At 39.4% G+C, this 19411-nt stretch overlaps 3 protein-coding genes and 1 long non-coding RNA gene across 4 annotated transcripts in view; 1 reads left to right on the top strand and 3 right to left on the bottom strand.

The window, feature by feature from the left end:
* The window catches only part of LOC127497970 (uncharacterized), a 351488-nt gene that overhangs the window by 276204 nt on the left and 55873 nt on the right, over positions 1 to 19411 (top strand). The window lies entirely within an intron of this gene.
* The window catches only part of LOC127497975 (uncharacterized), a 393949-nt gene that overhangs the window by 272072 nt on the left and 102466 nt on the right, over positions 1 to 19411 (bottom strand). The window lies entirely within an intron of this gene.
* On the bottom strand, positions 3476 to 6294 carry LOC127497969 (tumor necrosis factor receptor superfamily member 6B-like). The gene is made up of 4 exons (XM_051866825.1): positions 6198 to 6294; positions 4793 to 5195; positions 4521 to 4703; positions 3476 to 3992 (listed from the first exon to the last, which is right to left on the bottom strand). The coding sequence occupies exons 1-4, from the start codon at positions 6273 to 6275 to the stop codon at positions 3679 to 3681; spliced, it is 978 nt and encodes a 325-aa protein (XP_051722785.1). The 5' UTR covers positions 6276 to 6294; the 3' UTR covers positions 3476 to 3678.
* LOC127497965 (tumor necrosis factor receptor superfamily member 11B-like) overlaps positions 7983 to 19411 on the bottom strand; it is a 35097-nt gene continuing 23668 nt past the window's right edge. The window contains exons 3-5 of the mRNA XM_051866820.1: positions 18997 to 19212; positions 11349 to 11573; positions 7983 to 9751 (exon numbers count right to left, since the gene is read on the bottom strand). Coding sequence (XP_051722780.1) covers positions 9360 to 9751; positions 11349 to 11573; positions 18997 to 19212 — 833 coding nt within the window. The 3' untranslated portion in view covers positions 7983 to 9359. The remainder of the gene's footprint in view (positions 9752 to 11348; positions 11574 to 18996; positions 19213 to 19411) is intronic.

Raw genomic sequence — 19411 nt, forward strand, 5'->3', positions numbered from 1 at the left:
GCCGTGAACTGCTGGGCAAAGTTCTCAACCGCGTCGCCGAATAGGCCGACCTGAGACACGGGGGAGTCCAGGAACCGATACTTATCGGTCTCCGATACTTATCGCTGCAGGACTACAAGCGTAGCCATCGCTTGACCAACAGAGCGAGCCGTCACCGTATTTGCCCGGAGGGCGAGGTCTGTGGCGCCGTGCAGCTCCCCCAGCAGCTGTTGGTCAAGACCACCCTGGGGCATGTCCATGAGCGCTTTGGCCTGATAGACCTGTAGCAGGGCCATGGCATGCAAGGCAGAGGCGGCCTGTCTGCAGGTTCTGTAAGCTTTCTCTGTCAAGCCTGACAAGAATTTACAGGCCCGGGATGAGAGATGCGGTTCACCGCACCAGCCAGCGGCTGTCGGACACAGTTGCATCGCAACGGCTCGCTCGACTGGGGGGATCCCAGCGTACCCCTTAGCCTCCCCACCATCAAGAGTGGTGAAGGTGGAAGAGGAACCAGGCCTGGCACGAACACTATACGGCGTTCTCCACGACTTGGTCACCTCCTCATGCACTTCCGGAAAGAAAGGTACTGGGGCAGGACGCTGAGGACCAGCGCAGGCCGCCCCTAGAAACCAATCGTCCAGCCGAGAAGGTTCAGGACGCGGTGGAGGATTCCAGACGAGCTCGACCTTCTTGGCGGCCTGGGAAAGCATTGTTGTCAACTCGGAATCGGCCTCGGGCAACGCTATGGTCCCGGAGGGAGGCAGCGCAGCCGAGTCTTCATCTCCCGAGGACTCAAGCCCACCTTCCGATGCCGCGATCGACATCTGTTCGTCCACAGGTGCACCGAAGGAAACGGATGGTCGCTCCGTAGAGGGACCAGCACGATCCTCCGGCAACACCACAGGCTGCAGTGTTGTTGAGGGGAAGCCCTAACCATGATCCTCAGGTCACCCTTCCTACACGCTTACACGCCGCTCCCCTGACCGGAGCCAGAGAAAATGGCCAAACGGGGCTTAGGGAAGGGGACCCCCGCTCCCTGGGAACCAAGGTATGAGAGTCTAGACCTCAACACTGAGATAGTCATGTTCCTGCACTGAGAACATGAAGTATCCACAAAAGCTGCCTCAGCATGCTGAACGCCCAGGCATGTGACACAGCGATTGTAACCATCAGCGGGGACCAGGGAACGACCACATCCAGTAACGCACAGATGAAATGACATCTTGAAAAAGATGCAGTGTTCATCTGTGAAGCTCTTTTAGAAGGGGGAAATTCAGCTCTTGTTCTTTTGTGCTGAAGCACACAGGGAACAGCTGCGATGTGACTGCAGATACACACTGATTGCCTGGCAGTCACACGCACAGAGGAACCGCCCAAATCGCAAACCAACGGGCCAGAAAACAATGCTGTGAAAACAGCAGTTGAGAGCTGTATAATAGCTTGTGAAAGCTCGCTCTGTGAAGGCTCGCGGCTTCGCTGTAGGGTGCCTTAACACCAGCACGACGAAACAAAAGGCTCTACAAAGGCTTGAGAAGTCACTCTCAGTAAAATAGCAGGAACACAACAGGTTGGCTCCGAAGCGAAAGACAGAGTGCGATTGCATCCGCTCCCCTATTTATACCTACCTGGCGGGGGCGGTACACATTATGCAAATATGGCATGCCAATTCTATTGGCTTTTTTAGTTTCACTCAAAGCTGATAGGGCTCTCTGGCGATATCCCAATTCGTCGGTCACTACTGACGTACGTCAAACGTGACCGACTGAAAGTCGCATAGTATGACTAAATAATGTTATTTCGTAATTATTTTGCAATATTTATTTTTAACATGTTACAGTAGCCTTTTTCTCTGGATAACTTGAAGGAGGTGGCGTCCCAGTGCACCGATTGACCAGCCGCCACTGACAGTATATGAATGAACAATTTTGTATTAATTCTTTTTAACAATACATATATTTAACAGTATATTTTTTTCCGTTACGCTATATGTAAACATCTGTTATGTGAAATAGCTCATTCAGGGCAGTACTAAATAAAAAACAATATGCAATTTTTATGATCCATGTTATTTTGCTAAAATGATTAACATTTTGCAGTTTCTGCGAAGTGTATATTAACGTCTGACTGCAAATGTCTGTGAAATAGAGACAAATGGTTGCAGTAATGTTGTAATGAATCATATTTAGTCAAAATGACTGCATTTTAACTAAAATCATATTTAGTCAAAATGCAGTCAAAATGTCTGCAATCAGAAAGTCTGAAAAACTAAGTGACATCAATACCCCTGAAAGAACCTCAGTAGAAGGCTGGTCCACACGTAACATGTTTTGAGGGGAAAGTCCTGCTGTGAAAATATGGCTTTAACTTCTTCTTAGTTTCAGTTTTAGTATAGGCCTCAGGCCAAGAAAGAGCACACAATAAAGGAACTGTGAAAACTGAACATGGAGTTCCCCTGGTGGTTTTAAAATGTTAGAAAATGTTTAAAAAAATGGAGACAAAGAGTGGCAGAGACAGACAAACATACAAAGAAATGGAAGAGGAACAGGACTTATGTGTCACCAAAGGGCAATTTTTGCCCTTTCTTAGTGACCAAAGCCTCATAATATCTACCAGTTGTCCATGTGACTTCCACTTAAAATACTCAGAGACATTCTTGCTTTCATTTGTGGTAAGCTAGCTGCTTGAACTCCCTCTAATGGTTTCTGCGCTTGTTTAGCATGGCGAAAGATAAGTGAAATGTGGTACCCTGAGCCACTAGAAGATAATTCAAGCTCATGATTCTTAGAGCCACACTCTGGTGGAACTTCTAGAATGAGCAATGGCATTGGTAGTGACTATTTCACTCTGTCACATCTGCTGCAGAATCAGTAATATTTATGCTGCATTTTTTTTTTTAGATAGTGTGAACAGATGTTTATCCTGTATTTTTCCTGTGTTAGATAAACGTACCAATTACATTTCAAACTGTGCCACCCATTTGCTGTCTCCGTCTACACTATTAAGCAAAACTAAATACACCTACTTATTTAAAGGGATAGTTCACCCAAAAATTAAAATTCTGTCATTTAGGCTACTCACCTGTTCCAAAATCCAATTTGTTCCAAACTGTATGAATTTCTTTGTTGGCAACCAAACAGTTGATGGGCCCCATTGAGTCAAAGGGGCCCAATCAACTGTTTGATTACAATCTTCAAAATATCTTCTTTTGTGATCAGCCAACTATCAACTATACTTTTAAGTCTGCTTAAATCAGTACTGTGTTTCATTTTACCAGCCAGTACAGGTTTGAGATTGTATGATTTCATGAAATATGTTGCATTCTCTTGTAACATAATTTTCTACGCAATTTATCCTGTGGTGGCAAAACCCACAAATCTTTCATTCAGCAAATTATTGGGCTAACATTTCCTTAGAAACATTCCCACTGACAGGAGCTTTGTTGTGTGTGTTAAAAATGAAAGAGCACAACTCAGAGAGAAAGAATACTGCAAGGTCATTTAAACATTCAAACTGGTGGTTCATTTATTTTTCAAAAGGGATGAATGCTTCTTTCAGCCCCAAACATAATCTCATGCTTGTTCATCATGTCAACAGACAAAAAAGAGCACAGTGCTATACATTTACTAGCAAAAAATGCACATCAACAAAATATTTGTTTACTGGCCTTTAGGAGCAAATCCCCCCCAAATCATAACAAGCTTATTTACAGTGTGTTGCAATTTTACAATCAAAATTTGAAGCATCTAACTCTTTGAAAATTTTTGAGAGTTTGTCTGCAGTGTTGTAAACGCTTCTTTCTCTGAGTTGCACTGGTAATTTTCTCAGCTGGTCTATAGTAGCACCTCTAATCCACTCTGAAAAGCTATAAAGTAAGAGTGATTTTTTGGAATACAGAGAATGTTTTCCTTGCAGGTTCTGGCCAAGATGATGTCTCACAAATCTGTAAAGTTTGGATCGGCGTTTTTCATGTGCGAAGAAGTCTGGCAGGAAATGTTTTAGTATAGATAAACCACCTTGACAAGAAATGAGCAAAAACAGTGAAACAAACAAAAACAAACAAACAGTTAATGTTCATGTTCTGACTTTTTGCTTTACTATATAAATAAACTTTTTATAACAGTTAAATAGTTTGCTCAAACATAAAATGTAAAAAGGGGAAGGTATGAATATCAGTGTAAAATTACTGAATTGGTGCTTTAATTAAAATAATAATAATAAAAAAAAAAGTATAGGGATGTATGGTTTGGGATCAGAACATTGGTCCATCAATGACCATCCATTTTTTAGCAAAAGGAGCTGGATGAAACATTTTTAATGCTATCAGTCTACATTCTGACTTGTGATGCAGCCTGGAATAAATCACACTGTGTCTGTGCACTTGGCCGGAGGAGGACTCACATTTGAATTTGTCTTGATGCAGCCTACATCACTGATTATTTTCATGCTTATTAAAGCTCTATTGAAGCTGCTTTGAAAAGCTTTATTATATAATTTTACAATATATTAGGTGACTTGACGTGACCAACATTTAATGAATTTACCGTCATTCTGAAGATTCTCGCATGTCGAGCATATGTTGTCATGGCTGTCGGTTCCTCTCAGTATCACTTTAAGATCAGCTGATGTGCAATTGGTGTGTTCTATGCACGGTGATGTCGAGGACGTGACTGCGGAAAACGTGCCTCGCACACACCTCTCACATTTTGTATCACTGTGCAAGGTACCTATGGATACATTTAAATAATGTTTCACAAACTTTATTTACGAACAAGAAGCACAGAAAAACAAAACACCACAGAAATGTGTAAAATACCATTCTGCTGGACACCGTATCCAGATGCACACTCTGTGTGCTTGATGCAGAAATCGGCTTGCCAGTAATAGCCTTCTTTACATTGACAAACTCTGTTGTTAGTAGGAGAGCATTCTTTCTTAATGTATTGATTCTCTACGCAGAAGGTGCTGCAATAGAGGCATTTCGGTAAGTAGTTCCAGAACTGTGTGAAATGATCCTTTGGACAGGATGAACAGACGGTGTCTTCCGTTGCAGTGCAATGCGCTCTCATGTGGGTTCCAGCGGGGCAGCGTGTGCATGTGAGTATCTGCCGTGTGAGCGGGTCTTCGTGCTGGTAAGTAGGGACTTCTACAGTCGATGCATCCATGTATGATAGTAGCATCAGCACTAGAGCCAAGTGATGTTCAACATTGCAATATTTCTAGAACATTAAAATGGAAGAAAAAAATAATAAAAAATTGTAATTTTACTGTACAGTATCTGTGTAACAGTGTAATTTTAGTTGTTTAGTTGTTTAGTAATTTTAGTTGTTTAGTTTTATTATTGTTATTTTATTGTTGATGCAACTATATCATAATAGTACAGTGTCATTTTGTAGATTGCAAACTGTATATGTTAACATACCAAAACGAGATATTTTTTTGTTATTCTGTAAAATCAACCAATTGTAACAAAGGTGTTACAATGGAAAGCCACACAATGACTTACAAATTAATCACAATCAATCTTTGCAGCGTGGTCATCGACTCAAAGATAGCACAGTATTACCCTCACAAAACACAATAAGGTTAATACACACAACAATAAAATGATGCAGTAATCTTATACCAAACAAAATGCTACATAAAACGCTACAATGTACATCATTTTAAAAACAAAGAAACACTGTAATTTTAAATATGTTAATTTAACAATATTTTATTATAAATGTTTATGTTAAATATTACCTTGTAAATACTGTTTTCATATTCATTGTAAATTACTGGTAATTCATAAGCCATTTTACAATATTTTACAGTATAATTACATGAATTATTATATAACTAGGTAATTAACAATTAACCAAGTTTTTATTGTATCATTTTGTTATTTTTCTGTTAAAATTAATCATTTTGATAGCACTTTATTTTAAGTCTGCTCTAAATGGATGTACTTACTCTAGTAACTAGATACTAACTCTGAACCTAACCCTAAACCTAACCCCACATATATTAAGTCCAAGTTATCATATATTACTCAGTACTTTCTTTTGTACGTAGTGTAAGTACACTATAAGTGTATACTGTAAATTAAAGTGCAATCAAATATTTTATAAATGTTCGCTATCATAAATAATACCTAATGTGAAATTACATTTATAACACAATTTGTATATAAATACAAATTAAATTCATGTTCATTAGTATTGCCCAACTGTACTTACATAAATACGGCCCATTTTATTGCCTCGTCCTGACATGATAGGAAGAACAAGGGCTTTCATCACTGTAAATGTATCCATACCCACCCACACAGAGGCAGGACTGCTGACACCCCACCCCTCAAGTAATATGTTATGAGAATGTAGACAACCGTATAACAATTTTACATTAATCAATGAAATTAAATTTAAACTAGCATGTAGTTATCAGTAACATACTAGCTTATCCTAATTAATTAATATAAATATTACCTTACATTATAAATCATTGCATCTTTGGCAGTGTTATTAAAGGGAAATGGATAGCTACTTTTTTGCCTCTTTGCTAAAGCTATTACAGGAAAAAAGCATATGTTACTTTACTGCCTACAAACGTAATCTATGATCAGGTTTCACATGTTCCATTTTACACTGTCTGTTCTATTATCTGATGTACTGTAGATGCAAATACATGCACAGCTCTTTGATAAGTTAAAGGTCATTGACTTCTCAATGGTAAATATCAGTGAAACTGGAAGTAATGAGAGTCATAACATGTGATTACCATGTGAGAATGAAAAAAAAAAAAAAAAAAAAAACTTTTCTGAATCTCTAATCTTCAATGACCATGACATAACGTTCATGAACTGACTGAACTTTTGTTAGAAGTTTACAAAAAAGTCTTACAAGAAGAGGAACAGCAGTTAACCTTAAAAAAAAAAAAAAAAAAAAAAAAAAAAGTGGCGCATACAGTAACTGTGTCAGTTTCTGTTTTTGGGTGGGTCTGATATGTGTTTCAGTTCAGTCTCCTGTGTTTCAGTTTGTTTCTATGGTGTTTCATTTATTTGATAATAATTTGCACCTAATATTAAATTCATTAGTTTCTTTGTGTATTTAAGCCCTGTGTTTTGTTCAGTTCATTGTCCGTTCTCATCATGATTAAGTTGGTTGCTCCGTTTCTGTGTTTATTCTAAGTTTGTTACTGTTTAGAGTTTTGAAAAAATAAATTAACTGCTGCAATTAAATCCTGCATTTTACTCTGCCCTGCTGCAGCCATGTTGTAACACATACCTGATAGGTCTGCTGTTGAAACTAGGTTCAAAAAGTCATCATGCAATTGCACACTACCATAATGTTCAGTATCAAACTTCCATCTAAAGTTGGAATCAGTCCACTGGTGCATAAGGAAGAAGTCTGTTATGCAATTGGTATTTGAGGAAAAGGGAAGAATGACAAACTGAAAAGGAAAAATAAGAATTACGATACTCAGAACAGAAGTAATATTAACACATTTTTACAAGCACACGTTAAATCACTGGTACATTAAATACAACTTGACAAACTTCATAGGATCAAAGGCAGGAGACAGGATCTAAGAGGAGAGAGATGTTCAAACTTTTTGGTATTTTCAAGGTACAGAATTGCTATGTTGAGACCATTGTAAATATCTGACATTAACATTTTTTATTCATAACTCATCAGTCATCTAAAAGAAGAACTCCTGAACTCCCCCCAACAATGTACCTCTTATCTTTATCTTTATCTCCTATCTAAAAACAGAAACAAGCCATTTTATACTCTACATCATGCTCTTTCTCTCATGTATGTCATATTATTCTCAGTATTGTCCTCCACTTGGATCAGGTGTTTACACAGAGATGCCTATTGGATTCCTTTGTTTAGTGGTCACTCTAACTGCTTCCTACCATATTTGGATATTTTTCTGTATGATATCTGCATAATTTCAATGAATACCATATGAGCAGAAGCAACGTGAGTGAATACTTAGTCAAACAACATACAAATACAAAGAGTGATTAATACAAAAATTTAATTTAATAGAAAAAACAGTAAGCAGATTTACACTGATAATTAAAAAAGACATGTTATGTATTATCATGTATTAGTGAGAAATGGACATCAAACAATAAGTACATCCCAGGGTGTTTGAGAGTTTAAATTAAAATTAAGATTACATTAATAGCTTCCATAACTACAGATTCAGCAAAAATAGTATTAAAGAGTTTACAAGTGAATGCTTGTTTACAAGTTTTCATGATTACAAGTTTTCAGGGTCAGGACATGGTTTTGCAAGGTCCCTGGTCACTTGTCCCTGGAGGCCCTCACATTCCATAGTGATAGATGCCTTATACTACATTAAATGACAGGCAATTTAAAAGTTTTGGTAGGCTAACAATAGATGACTAAATAGTAATTAGGGGACTTAGGCTGATGACAATCGGAAGCCTGGGTAACTGGCCCCACTTGCCTGCTCTATAATCCAGCCCTGTAATATCTAAACACAACAGCCTCTAAAAACATGAGGACTTAATATTAAACTCAGTAAAAAGAAGTGTTTTATTACATCCTGGCAGGCAGACCTGATACTTCTGTTAAAACTTATATTATAATTGGGGCCATTTTAGCTTGAAAGACATATTTAACAATCTAATCTTATTAGAACTGATTATAAACAAAAACTGTTGAGAAATTTAAAGTTAAATAATAGGCTAATTTCCTATTGTTCTAAATTAAATTGACCCTTTTACCCTTATTATCTATACATGTAGATCATGTAAAGGTACATCAAAAACAGTAAAGACAGGGTTTAGATGGCCATATATATCCAATATTTAGGAGCTTAAAAGCTTTTTTTTTTTATCAGATCACTGTGGTTATGAGAATATGTGGTGGTAAACATCAATATAGACTCAAAATAGTCACATTTATCCATAAATTAAAAACAAATTGTCTACTGAATTTTTAAAGTTCAGTTTTCTGACAAATTGATAAATATATATTTGTTATTTTTTAAAATGTTATAAACATAACAAAACCTGACAATACATAATTACAGTTAAATAAAACATAACTGCTCTCTATTTTATTATACATTCATAACCAATTTCCATTATTTACAACTTCAATAAAGCATTCCATTTCAGAGTCGAGCAATAACCTGAATTAAAGGTGATTTTGCTCCAGCAGTTGGCTTATATTTCCATTTTGGAATCAAACTCAAAGTTTAAGTCCAATATAAAAAAAATAAAAAAAAAATAAAAAAAAAGCATCTTAACAACAAATCAGTTACCCAGCCCTGTCCCCTTTTAGCCCACAACTGTCCAAATCTATGTACAACTTTTCATTTAAATAACTAAATTTCAATTGTCCTTTGATATAGTATAATTAGTCATTGTACAGTTTAGTTTTGAAACATGTGTTGTCCTGGATCATGTTGACAATCATCTTTTCATACATACGGTGTATGGATGACACACTAATAATCCGACTGATCCTCTTTAGAATTTTTAGAAGGGGGCGGCGGGCACCTTTTGAACGTAGTTTGCGGAGACTGTGAGATAAAGCCTTGGCCAGGTCCTGACCTTCGTTCTGAATCTTCCACAGGTGGAGGAGATGTAGGATGTAACGTTGGGAGGGACAGGTGTTTACCAGGGTCCGTACATCCTCGTCGCTCACTTTCTCACCAGGTAAACTGTCCATCAGGAGCAACAGGTCTTCCAGAGTGAGGTTTTTTACACTGGCACAGCGAGATACCTTCCTCTCACAGTGGTTTACACCTAGGAGAAAGTGGGTGGATTACGTTAGTACTATGAACATAAAGTACCTTGCATTGAAGTTAAAAAAATACAGGAGAGAGGATGTAATTGATATTATGATGGTAGATGAAGTCAAAACGTGAACAAATTGTTCACCTTGCTTTAGAACAATTATGTAATACGAAATTTCAACTATGAATATAGCAAAAGGACAAACTACATCAAGTTACACACTCTGGTATAAATTTAGCAAGCCTTTTTGTTAAAATTCTTGAACTTGAATTATTCTTTTTCTTCCAAATTTTCTTTTTTTCAAACTATAATTTTATTAAACTAGGCCTGTATTATTTTCCATACATCTGTATTAGTGCAGTCAATCGATTAAAAAAATGTAATATTTTTTTATATTTTTATATTGTAATAATTTCACAGTTACTCTCCAAATTAATGCAGAAGCAACATAAAAGACCCTATATTTTAAATATTCGTTTAATGGCATCTTTTTATGAATGAAGGCCATTTTTTTTAAACATTAATTACAGACATTCAACATTACAATATAACAGAAAGCTATCAATTTCAACATTTATTAGGCTTTTAAAAAAATAACATTTTTTTTAAGTTAAATGAACTTAAATAACCTTCATATAAACCCATTATAATAAATGTCATATTTACCTGTGGCCTTCCTACCTGTCTAACATAGGAAATATACAGAAATTGAATAAAGTTATCGAACACTTTACAGTCTTAACTGCATGAATTATAAATTAAATATAGATTAATCCTTATTAAAGCTACAATTTTCTCTGTTACATTTGTTCTTTGAGTAACATTACTGACAGACATCACAGCATCTGGTTTATAAGGCTGCTATGACTTCAAGACCTGCCGCTGCAGAACATGACGCGCATCTCATTTTCTCTTGAAGTTTATTTAAGACGTTATTTAACCCATTTAAGACTGCTCTTGCGAGGATACTCGACAAAATGGCCATTTTGGCATAATTCTGTGTTGAAAACTTGATACTGGCACGTGTTCAGACAGCGCGTTCTTGTTTGTCTTGTGGCACTAGCCAAATTATGACGGAAAAAAACAGATGCTGCATTAATTGCCTCAATTTTGACAGCCCTAATCTGTATATAAAATCCACTAAAAAAATGTCCAAATGCAAATAATGTCAAAACAATTCAGGTGCAGGTGACTTGTGCAATACAAGCTCTTCATCTAGACAACAATCCAACATAAAGTAACATTTTAATGTAGAATGTTTTAATGTAGAATCTTTTTTGTTTAGGTAGTTTTTTTTTTAGGAGATTTACATTTACAGTAATAGTTTGACCTTTCATTGATTTAAGTTTTATGGGTTTCAATTCTTTAAATCTTTTGAACTAGGATTACATGTAAACCACATTACCACAACATAAGACAAAAATAGCCTTTAGGATTGCTAATGCTTGTACTTTCTCACTTGTATTCATGCTAACGATGCTGGTGACCACTTATGATCTAACACTGAAAGGCTCTAAATTCACTAAAATCAGTTCTGCCATCTTTTTTTATTTTATTTATCTCTAAGTGTCTATTAAATCTATATAAGCCAAACTGAGATGATGACCTTGGATGATGCTGAGGAGTTTGTCTTGGTCCTTATTTTGCTCTCTCCAGAGACGGAGCAGATGTAGTGCCTGCTGCTGAGGACTGCAGCTTTTCTTCAGCTTTTCAACACTCTTCCAGTCCACTTTGCGTCCTGGAAGGCTCTCAGAAAGATGCTCCACAGGGACAGAGGCCAAAGGAGGTGATGCAAGGAACTGAAATATTGCTTCCTCGCATAGTGTAATTTCTGGAAGGTGATGAAAGAGAGGTGCGGGAATGGTTATGGACATGGAAGCATGATAAACACAAAGTTTTGCAGAAACAAAACAAAAACAGATACTGGTGTCAATGAACCATATCAGTATCTCAGATACTCTGTACTGTTTTAGCCCATAGATTCTCATATTTCAATACAGAAATAAGCCAAGCCTTTATGTTTTATCTTGTTCATGTAAATAAACTGCACTTGGGTTCGTCAAGACTTGCCTCCAGTGGAATGCTTACAGAATACTTGACCACCAACCATGAACCCAGCATTTGCCCTGCTTCGTCTATGTAAAGGCCATCGCCCCATAGAGGACTATGTTGCAGAATTCTGTGAACTTTCTTGCGAAATGAACTTCAATGATGTTGCACTTAAGGACATCTTTCGAGTGGGTTTAAAGGAACCTATCTGTTCAAGGCTACATGGAGGGAAAGTCCATTGGTCACTGGAGGAGTACATTGATCATGCCTTGCTGTTGAATGGATCATCATATACTGTGGGTTTGGTGGAGGAGCCCCACAAACCCGCAATACCCTCCAAGCCAGAGCCCTCACCATGCCAAAATCACGTCATGGCTGCCACACCAGAGTGCCTCCATGCCCCTACTGCCATGTCTGGAGTTGTTCACGCCACAACTACCACACCAGAGTCTGTTCACGTCATATCTGCCAAGCCAGAGACTGTTCACGTCATGCCTGCCTAGCCAGAGCCTGTTCACGTCATGCCTGCCCAGCCAGAGCCTGTTCACGTCATGCCTGCCCAGCCAGAGACTGTTCATGTCATGTCTGCTCAGTTAGAGTCTCTTCAAGTCATGCCTGCCAAGTCTGAGTCTCTTCACGTCATGCCTGCCACGCCTGAGCCCTCAGCCAAGATGGCTGCCATGCCTGAGCCCTTAGTCAAGATGGCTGCCATGCCTCAGCCCTCAGTTAAGATGGCTACCACGCCTGAGCCCTTCAGCCAAGATGACTGCCACACCTGAGCCCTCAGCCAAGACGGCCACCACACCAGAGTCTCCAGAGTGTGCAGCACTGGCAATTATGGTCACTGCTATTATGTGTGTTTGGGCTACGCATGCATCCTCTCCAGAGGGGACTCCAACCCCTGACCAGTGTCCAGAGGGGACTCCAACCTACCTGCACCGCCATGATCCCCTGAACTGCCCGCACTGCCATGGTCCCCTGAACTACCTGCACCTCCAAGGCGGCACCATCCTGGAGGTGTCCTAGCCTGCCAGGTCCGCCCACGCTCCACGGCCCAGGCCCGCCACTGCTATGCCCTAGTCCATGTCCTGTTCCCCTGCAAGGGCCTGGACCACCATCCCTCCCCCAAGACCTCCTCCACTCCACCACCCTCCTGGACTGTTTGTATAGTTTTGGTTTTGTTGGACGTCGGGAGCCGCCCATAGAGGGGGGGATCTGTCACGTATAGTTTTGGTTTTGTTCGTGGTTCATGTTTCTTGTCTTATTTTTTTAAATAGTCATTGTCATGTTTCATGTTTCCTGGTTTGCCATGTGCTCCCTTGCCATGTGTTTCCCTTGTTTATGTTAGACTTGTTCGAGATGCATCGGCGCTGCGCTGTCCGATCAGTTTATGACATCAAAAAAACTGCGAGAGCGATTTTAAAAGCATAAGGAGTGGTATGCTCTCCAATCGCTCTCGTGGTACTTTGATTTCATACGGCAATCGGTCTCCGCAGCGCCGACGCATCTCGAACAAGTCTTTTATGTTCTAGTCATGTGATCCTGCCATGTGCTCCTTTGTCATGTGCCTCCTTGTTTCATGTCAGGTGTGTTCGACATCGGCTGCGACTGGATGCAACCAATCAGCGAAAGTAGTCGCGTGCAGGTGGGGAGGAGCTGAAAACTGAGACGTGAAGTCGGACACTTTCTGTTTCCTGTAGTGATGCTCGCGCTGCATTTGCATACTTTATCACAGCTGAAGTGAAATAAATGCAATATTTTACTAATACACAGATGTTTCAGAGACATTTTCATTCAATACTTTATGCACTGCTTACAGAATCTGTTTTTACAAGAATAAAGTTCAAAATAAGCATATATTATTTAAATACCAATGTAGTGGGGTCTATGTTTTTTTATCAGTCTTATTTTGATAAACATGACACAATATAACAGCACGACTACATGAAAAGAGCTTTAACTGTTATAAAAATACAGATTTGTATCTGTACAAATCTGTTGTCATGCGGTGAATCCGGCCAATTGTGGAACAGCTGTGCCGTCATCAGAGCCCGTGCAGCCGCTCTTGAGAAACTGCGCTGACTCAGTGACTCTGACACTGTGTGCAGCTGAAATCAGCCACGCACATTTAGTATAGCTAATGGAAACATCTCTCTCAGAAATAAATGAATGTGTCATTGAAAGTTATGCAGCTAAATATAGTGAACCCTGTTGAAGGCGCAAATTCTTACTTCACTTAAACCTGTTCTCATATCCATTGCTTAGGACCGCTTGCTGCTGCATAAACACAATTGCGTAAATTCTGCTGCTTATATGCTTAGTAATTCATGTGGATGTAGATGCCTACAGCGCACCTGCCTGTCCTCTGCTGTGTTCTGGTGAGAAGAGGACAAGGATTTTTCTAAAAGAGCAAATTGTTTCAAATGCCATTCTGCAAGTGCCCTTGTATTGGTCTTATCCATCTGATGGGCACAAGAGCTGCATCTCTTGCCTGAGTCACACGAATACTGTTCCTTTTCGAATAGGAACTCGCACTGCGTCTGACAAAACGCTATGGAGAGAGCGACAATTGCACTGGCCGTCGACAGCCTATGGCGTTAGTATAAATGGGCACCTGAGAAACAAGTCATCCCCTTCTTTGTCTTCAGGAGCCATTTGTTTGTATGTGCATGTAAGACAGAAACGCCATGGGTGCATTCAAGAGACTACTGAAAGGGACTGGTAAGAAGCTTTGTTCTTTGATTCTCACCTGAGAGAGCACATTTGGCTCTTGAGGGAGTTGAAGGCACTCATAGCGATGCATTTGTGTCAGCAGACTCTGTTGCTTGTTTCTCTATAGAGTGATAAGAATCTAGTGTTTGAATGGAGAGCATTTGGCTCTTGAGGGAGTTGAATGCATGCTTTGTGATGTGGTCAAGTTGAGAAGCTCCACCTATGTCAGCGCGTTCAGCTCTCGAGGGAGTTGAAAGCACTCATAGCAATGCATTTATGGCAGTAGACTCTGTTCTTGCTTGTTGAGAGATTGCGTTTGAACGTAACTTCACGTTTGATAAGAGTCCTGGCCTGAAGACATCTACATGACAATATTCAGTTATAGTAATAGCGTCACCCACTGGGAACAGGAAGTAACGTGTTTAACACTGTGATGCACTACTATCAACATACTAAAATATGCAATTGAGTGCTAAACATGATACAAACATTCTAAAACATGCTAGCAACACTGAGTGCTAAAGCATGCTATTATCGTCATGAAAAAGGAAGTTGTTGTAACTCAAGCATACAATGTCCAATCTGCCTCAAACTTCACGTTTGATAAGTGCCCTGGCCTGAAGACATCTACATGTCAAAATTTAGTTATAGTCATATCGCCACCAGCTGGTAGCAGGAAGTACAATGACTGACGCAGTCCTGTGTGACACTGACGAAGGCGAAGAGCCGAAACGTTTGTCATCTTATCTCCTGTGTACCATGATTAAAGTGCTTCAGAGTGCAGACCTTTTTTGTATTCTTCTCCTTCTCCGAAATGAATTGCATTTTTGAGGGCCTAAACATGCTCAAAAATATTTATTATTTTCTCTGCAAAACTTGTGCAGTTTTTGACATTTCCAGATGTTGTACTTTAACGAACTCCTCCTAGAGCTTTATTCAGATCAACATCATATTTGGTCAGTCTAATCCCAGTCTAATCTCCGATCTGCCCCAAACTTCACATGTTTTATTAGAGTATTGATCTGAAGACATCTACATGGCAATATTCAGTTACAGTCATAGCGCCACCTGCAGGCAACAAGAAATGTCACGTTTTACACTGTGATTAACTCCTCGTACAGATTTAACCAGATCAACATCATATGTTGTCAGCCTAATCTTAAGACCTTGGCGATGATAAACTGCAAAGACCTTGGCTGTGTCCGAAATTGCCCCCTATACCCTTAATAGGGCACTATTTGAGGGGACAGCCATTTGTAGTGGTGTCCGAAACCATAGTGGACGATGTTGAGTGCACTCATTCAATCCCACAATGCACCGCAATAACGAGTGTACAACCGATGCACGCTCAACGGCTAGAGAATACCCATAATGCACTGTGAGAGTCGCACGCTGAATGAATTCCCGCGTCTCGCCAGGAGATGGCGCCCACAGCTGAATCAATCATCCATTCATTTTCCAAACCGCGCTGGTCCAGCATTATCATACAGGTATAAATTCCTTTTTAATTAATCATTAAATCGTTTAAAAGGTTTGAACATGCTAGTTCAACATAAATATTCATTACTACTGGAGCTGCCAGTTTGCTACATTTCAAAAGATTATTAAACAGCAGCACAAACTATGCGAAATCGGCAGCCCTTCCGGTGCACTCAGTGTCCGAATTCACTCACTCGTTTCATTCACTCCTTCAAGTGGACTATATTAGTGGAGTAATGTAGGGAATAGTGAATGAGGGTATAGGGGGCGATTTCAAACACAGCACTTGAGTTTTCTTTGAAAGGCGTGTCCGTGGTGGACTGACAAAGTTTGATGTTTCGCCATGAAAGAGGAAGCTGTTGTAACTCTAGCATACAATGTCCGATCTGCCCCAAACTTCACATGTGTGATAAGAGTCCTGGCCTGAAGACATCTACTTGCAAATATTCAGTTAATCATAGCGCCACCTGGTGGTAACAGGAAACGGCATGCTTTATACTGTAATTCACTCCCAGAACTCCATTTAAATATGCCATGAAGTACCTAACATGTTAGAAACATGTTAAATCATGCAGCGCTTGACTAAGTGCTAATGTATGCGATTAATACCATGAAACAAGAAGTTGGATGTTCAGGCATACAATGTCCAATCTAGAGTTGTCAAAAGTACCGACTTTGGTACCAATCGGTACTGAAATTTTAAAAATATAATGCTTTGAGCATTGTTGAGCGGATTCGTAAACACCTCTGATGGCCATTGTGTTGACGTGCTCATCAGATATGTCTGTGATTGGCTACAATGATCAACGCATGGGAGCATCTGAAAGCACACGGAAGTGTTTGAATTAGAAAGCGTTTTGAAAGCGAGAGCGAGAGCATTTGAAAGCAGGCGTCAATCACCGGACTGGTCTGCGACAGATGCCCGCTTTCAAACGCTCCTGTGTGTATCTGTGTAAGCGCTCAGTGAAGAGTGTCATAGATGACTATTTACAATGTTTTTGAAGCATCGATTATTTAAGCCAAACACAGACATATCCGATGAGCTGTGAACACAACGGCCAATCAGAGGTGTTTACGAATTCGTTCAACAGCGCTCAAAGCATCACATTTTTTAAATTTCAGTACCAAAATGGTACCGAAGTTGGTACTTTTGACAACTCTAGTCCAATCTGCTCCAAACTTCATGTTTGATAATAGTCCTGGTCTGAAGACATCTATATTGCAATATTCAGTTGTAGTCAAAGCACCACCTGCTGGCAGCAGGAAGTGTGGCACATCACATTTTTTCTCCATATTTCTCCTATATTTACCCGCTCAAATGTATGTCTCGCCCACTGTTCACTGTTTTCATAAGGCCACCGGGTGGCGGTGGGCCCTTTCAACGCTGCTTGCAGCTTTAATTTCATTTATCTCTTTATTCTCTTGTATTTATTTGTGCTATCATTTGCAATTTATTTGTTCTTATTTTATTACCAGCTGTTTTTTGTAAATTAAGTTTCAAGTTTCAAAAAAGCCTCCCTGTGCTGTGTGAAAGCTACTGCAACAAAATTACACAAATTATTAAAAAATTATGAGATAATAATAAAAATATCTATATGGCAGTATATATATATATATATATATATATATATTGCTTATGCTAGTAGCTCTCACTGATGTTGAAAGAGGATTCTGTCAAACAGATCATGAAGCACTCGCAATTGTGTGGAGTTTTTCACCTTTAAATCTACGGAAATGCATTCACACTGGTAACAGAACCCAAACCCCTCAAGCTAATCTGTAACAATACTTGCTCCAAACCACTCTCGGGGGGAGCAATGCTGCGCAATGCTGAGCACTTTATCCAGGGTCTGCATTAATCGTTCAGCAGAATGGTATGCCTGTGACATATTCAATTTGAGGAGGTAGATTTAAATATGTCACAGGCATAACATTCTGCAGAATGATTAATGCAGACCCTGGATAAAGTGCTCAGCGTTGCGGGAACAATACATGGACACAGCAGCTCTGTATCTTTCTAAGGGAATATTTTGCAACACCACATAGCACTACCAACACATCCCCAGCTGAGCTGATGTTTTGACGGCAGAACACCGGCTCAGTATTGGCTGACGCTGTACACATGAGCAGCCAACACATGCGTGTGATGCTGACGCAGGAGCTGACCAATACTGAGCCGGCGTTCTGACGTAGAACACGGAAGCACTGCACTGTCTATACAACGTAAACAGCATAGGAGAATGACAGGGGAGAGAAGAAATTGAATAAAGTCCTTATTTATACAAAAAGTATTCTTGTTGCATTATAACATTAAAGTTGAACCACTGTAGTCACGTGGACTATTTTAACAATGACTTTGCTACTTCTCTGGGCCTTGAAAAGTGCAATGATGTTGCTGCCTATGTGTGGTTCATATACCTCTCGGTTTTCATCAAAAATATCTTAATTTGTGTTCTGAAGATGAACAAAGGTCTTACAGGTGTGGAAAGACATGAGGGTGAGTAATTAATGACAGAAATTTCATTTTTGGGTGAACCTTTAAAGTGTTTTTTGAACTTTTTTACCAAGAAGCCTGATTTGGAGAAACAGAGAGCCTTTGTCATATCTTTCTGACTACTCTTTAGGAGTGATATTTTTCCCAAGCATGTGTTTTGGATAATGTTTTCAAAAGCCTGGGCTCAATTGTTGAAGCCGAACATTGAGTTATTCACCTAACATTATGTATTCAGAGGTCAGTCTCTAAAGTAAAATTTATGTTGTTATTAATTTTGTGTTTGTTGTTTTGTTTTGTTTTTTAAAGCTAGGGTAAAAAAAAAACAATCAGTAAGCAGTGCAGAGTCACTGTCACTGGGCCCAGCAAGGGCAATTCCTAGGGATGTTCCAGGAATCAGAACACCTATTCCTTCAAAAAGAATTTGTCCATTATTCACCAAAATTTGCACAAATTATTTTCAAATCAAACAACAACTTTTTCAATGATAAAACAAGGGCTGGAATGGTTTAATGAAGCTTACCAGTGTGACATTCTGTGTGCTGATGGGAGCAGTCAAAAGTGAACTCTTTATTCTCAGATTCACACAGTGTGTCCTGTGTAGTTGTGCCTAGTCTGACAGTCTTCAGGCCCAGCTGAGTGCAATCCTTGTGGGGCATACACGGCTCAGTGGATGACGATGTGCTGGAGAAATAACCCTGGGGACACTTCTCACACACTGTGTTCCTCTCTGGTGTGCCTGTAGGACATGTACATACACACTCAATGCACAATTGCAATATGTAATTTTAGAATACAGAATACTTTGAATAGCAAAAACTAGGCCTACTTCTATGCAAAGTAGGCATATTCATGGAATTCATCTGAATAAATAGCATAAATAATCCTCCCATTACATTATAGTACACTGTTTAAATTCTATTTTGTGCTACTTTGTT

The sequence above is a fragment of the Ctenopharyngodon idella genome, chromosome 16 (genome assembly GCF_019924925.1).
Source record: "Ctenopharyngodon idella isolate HZGC_01 chromosome 16, HZGC01, whole genome shotgun sequence".
NCBI classification, from domain to species: domain Eukaryota; kingdom Metazoa; phylum Chordata; class Actinopteri; order Cypriniformes; family Xenocyprididae; genus Ctenopharyngodon; species Ctenopharyngodon idella.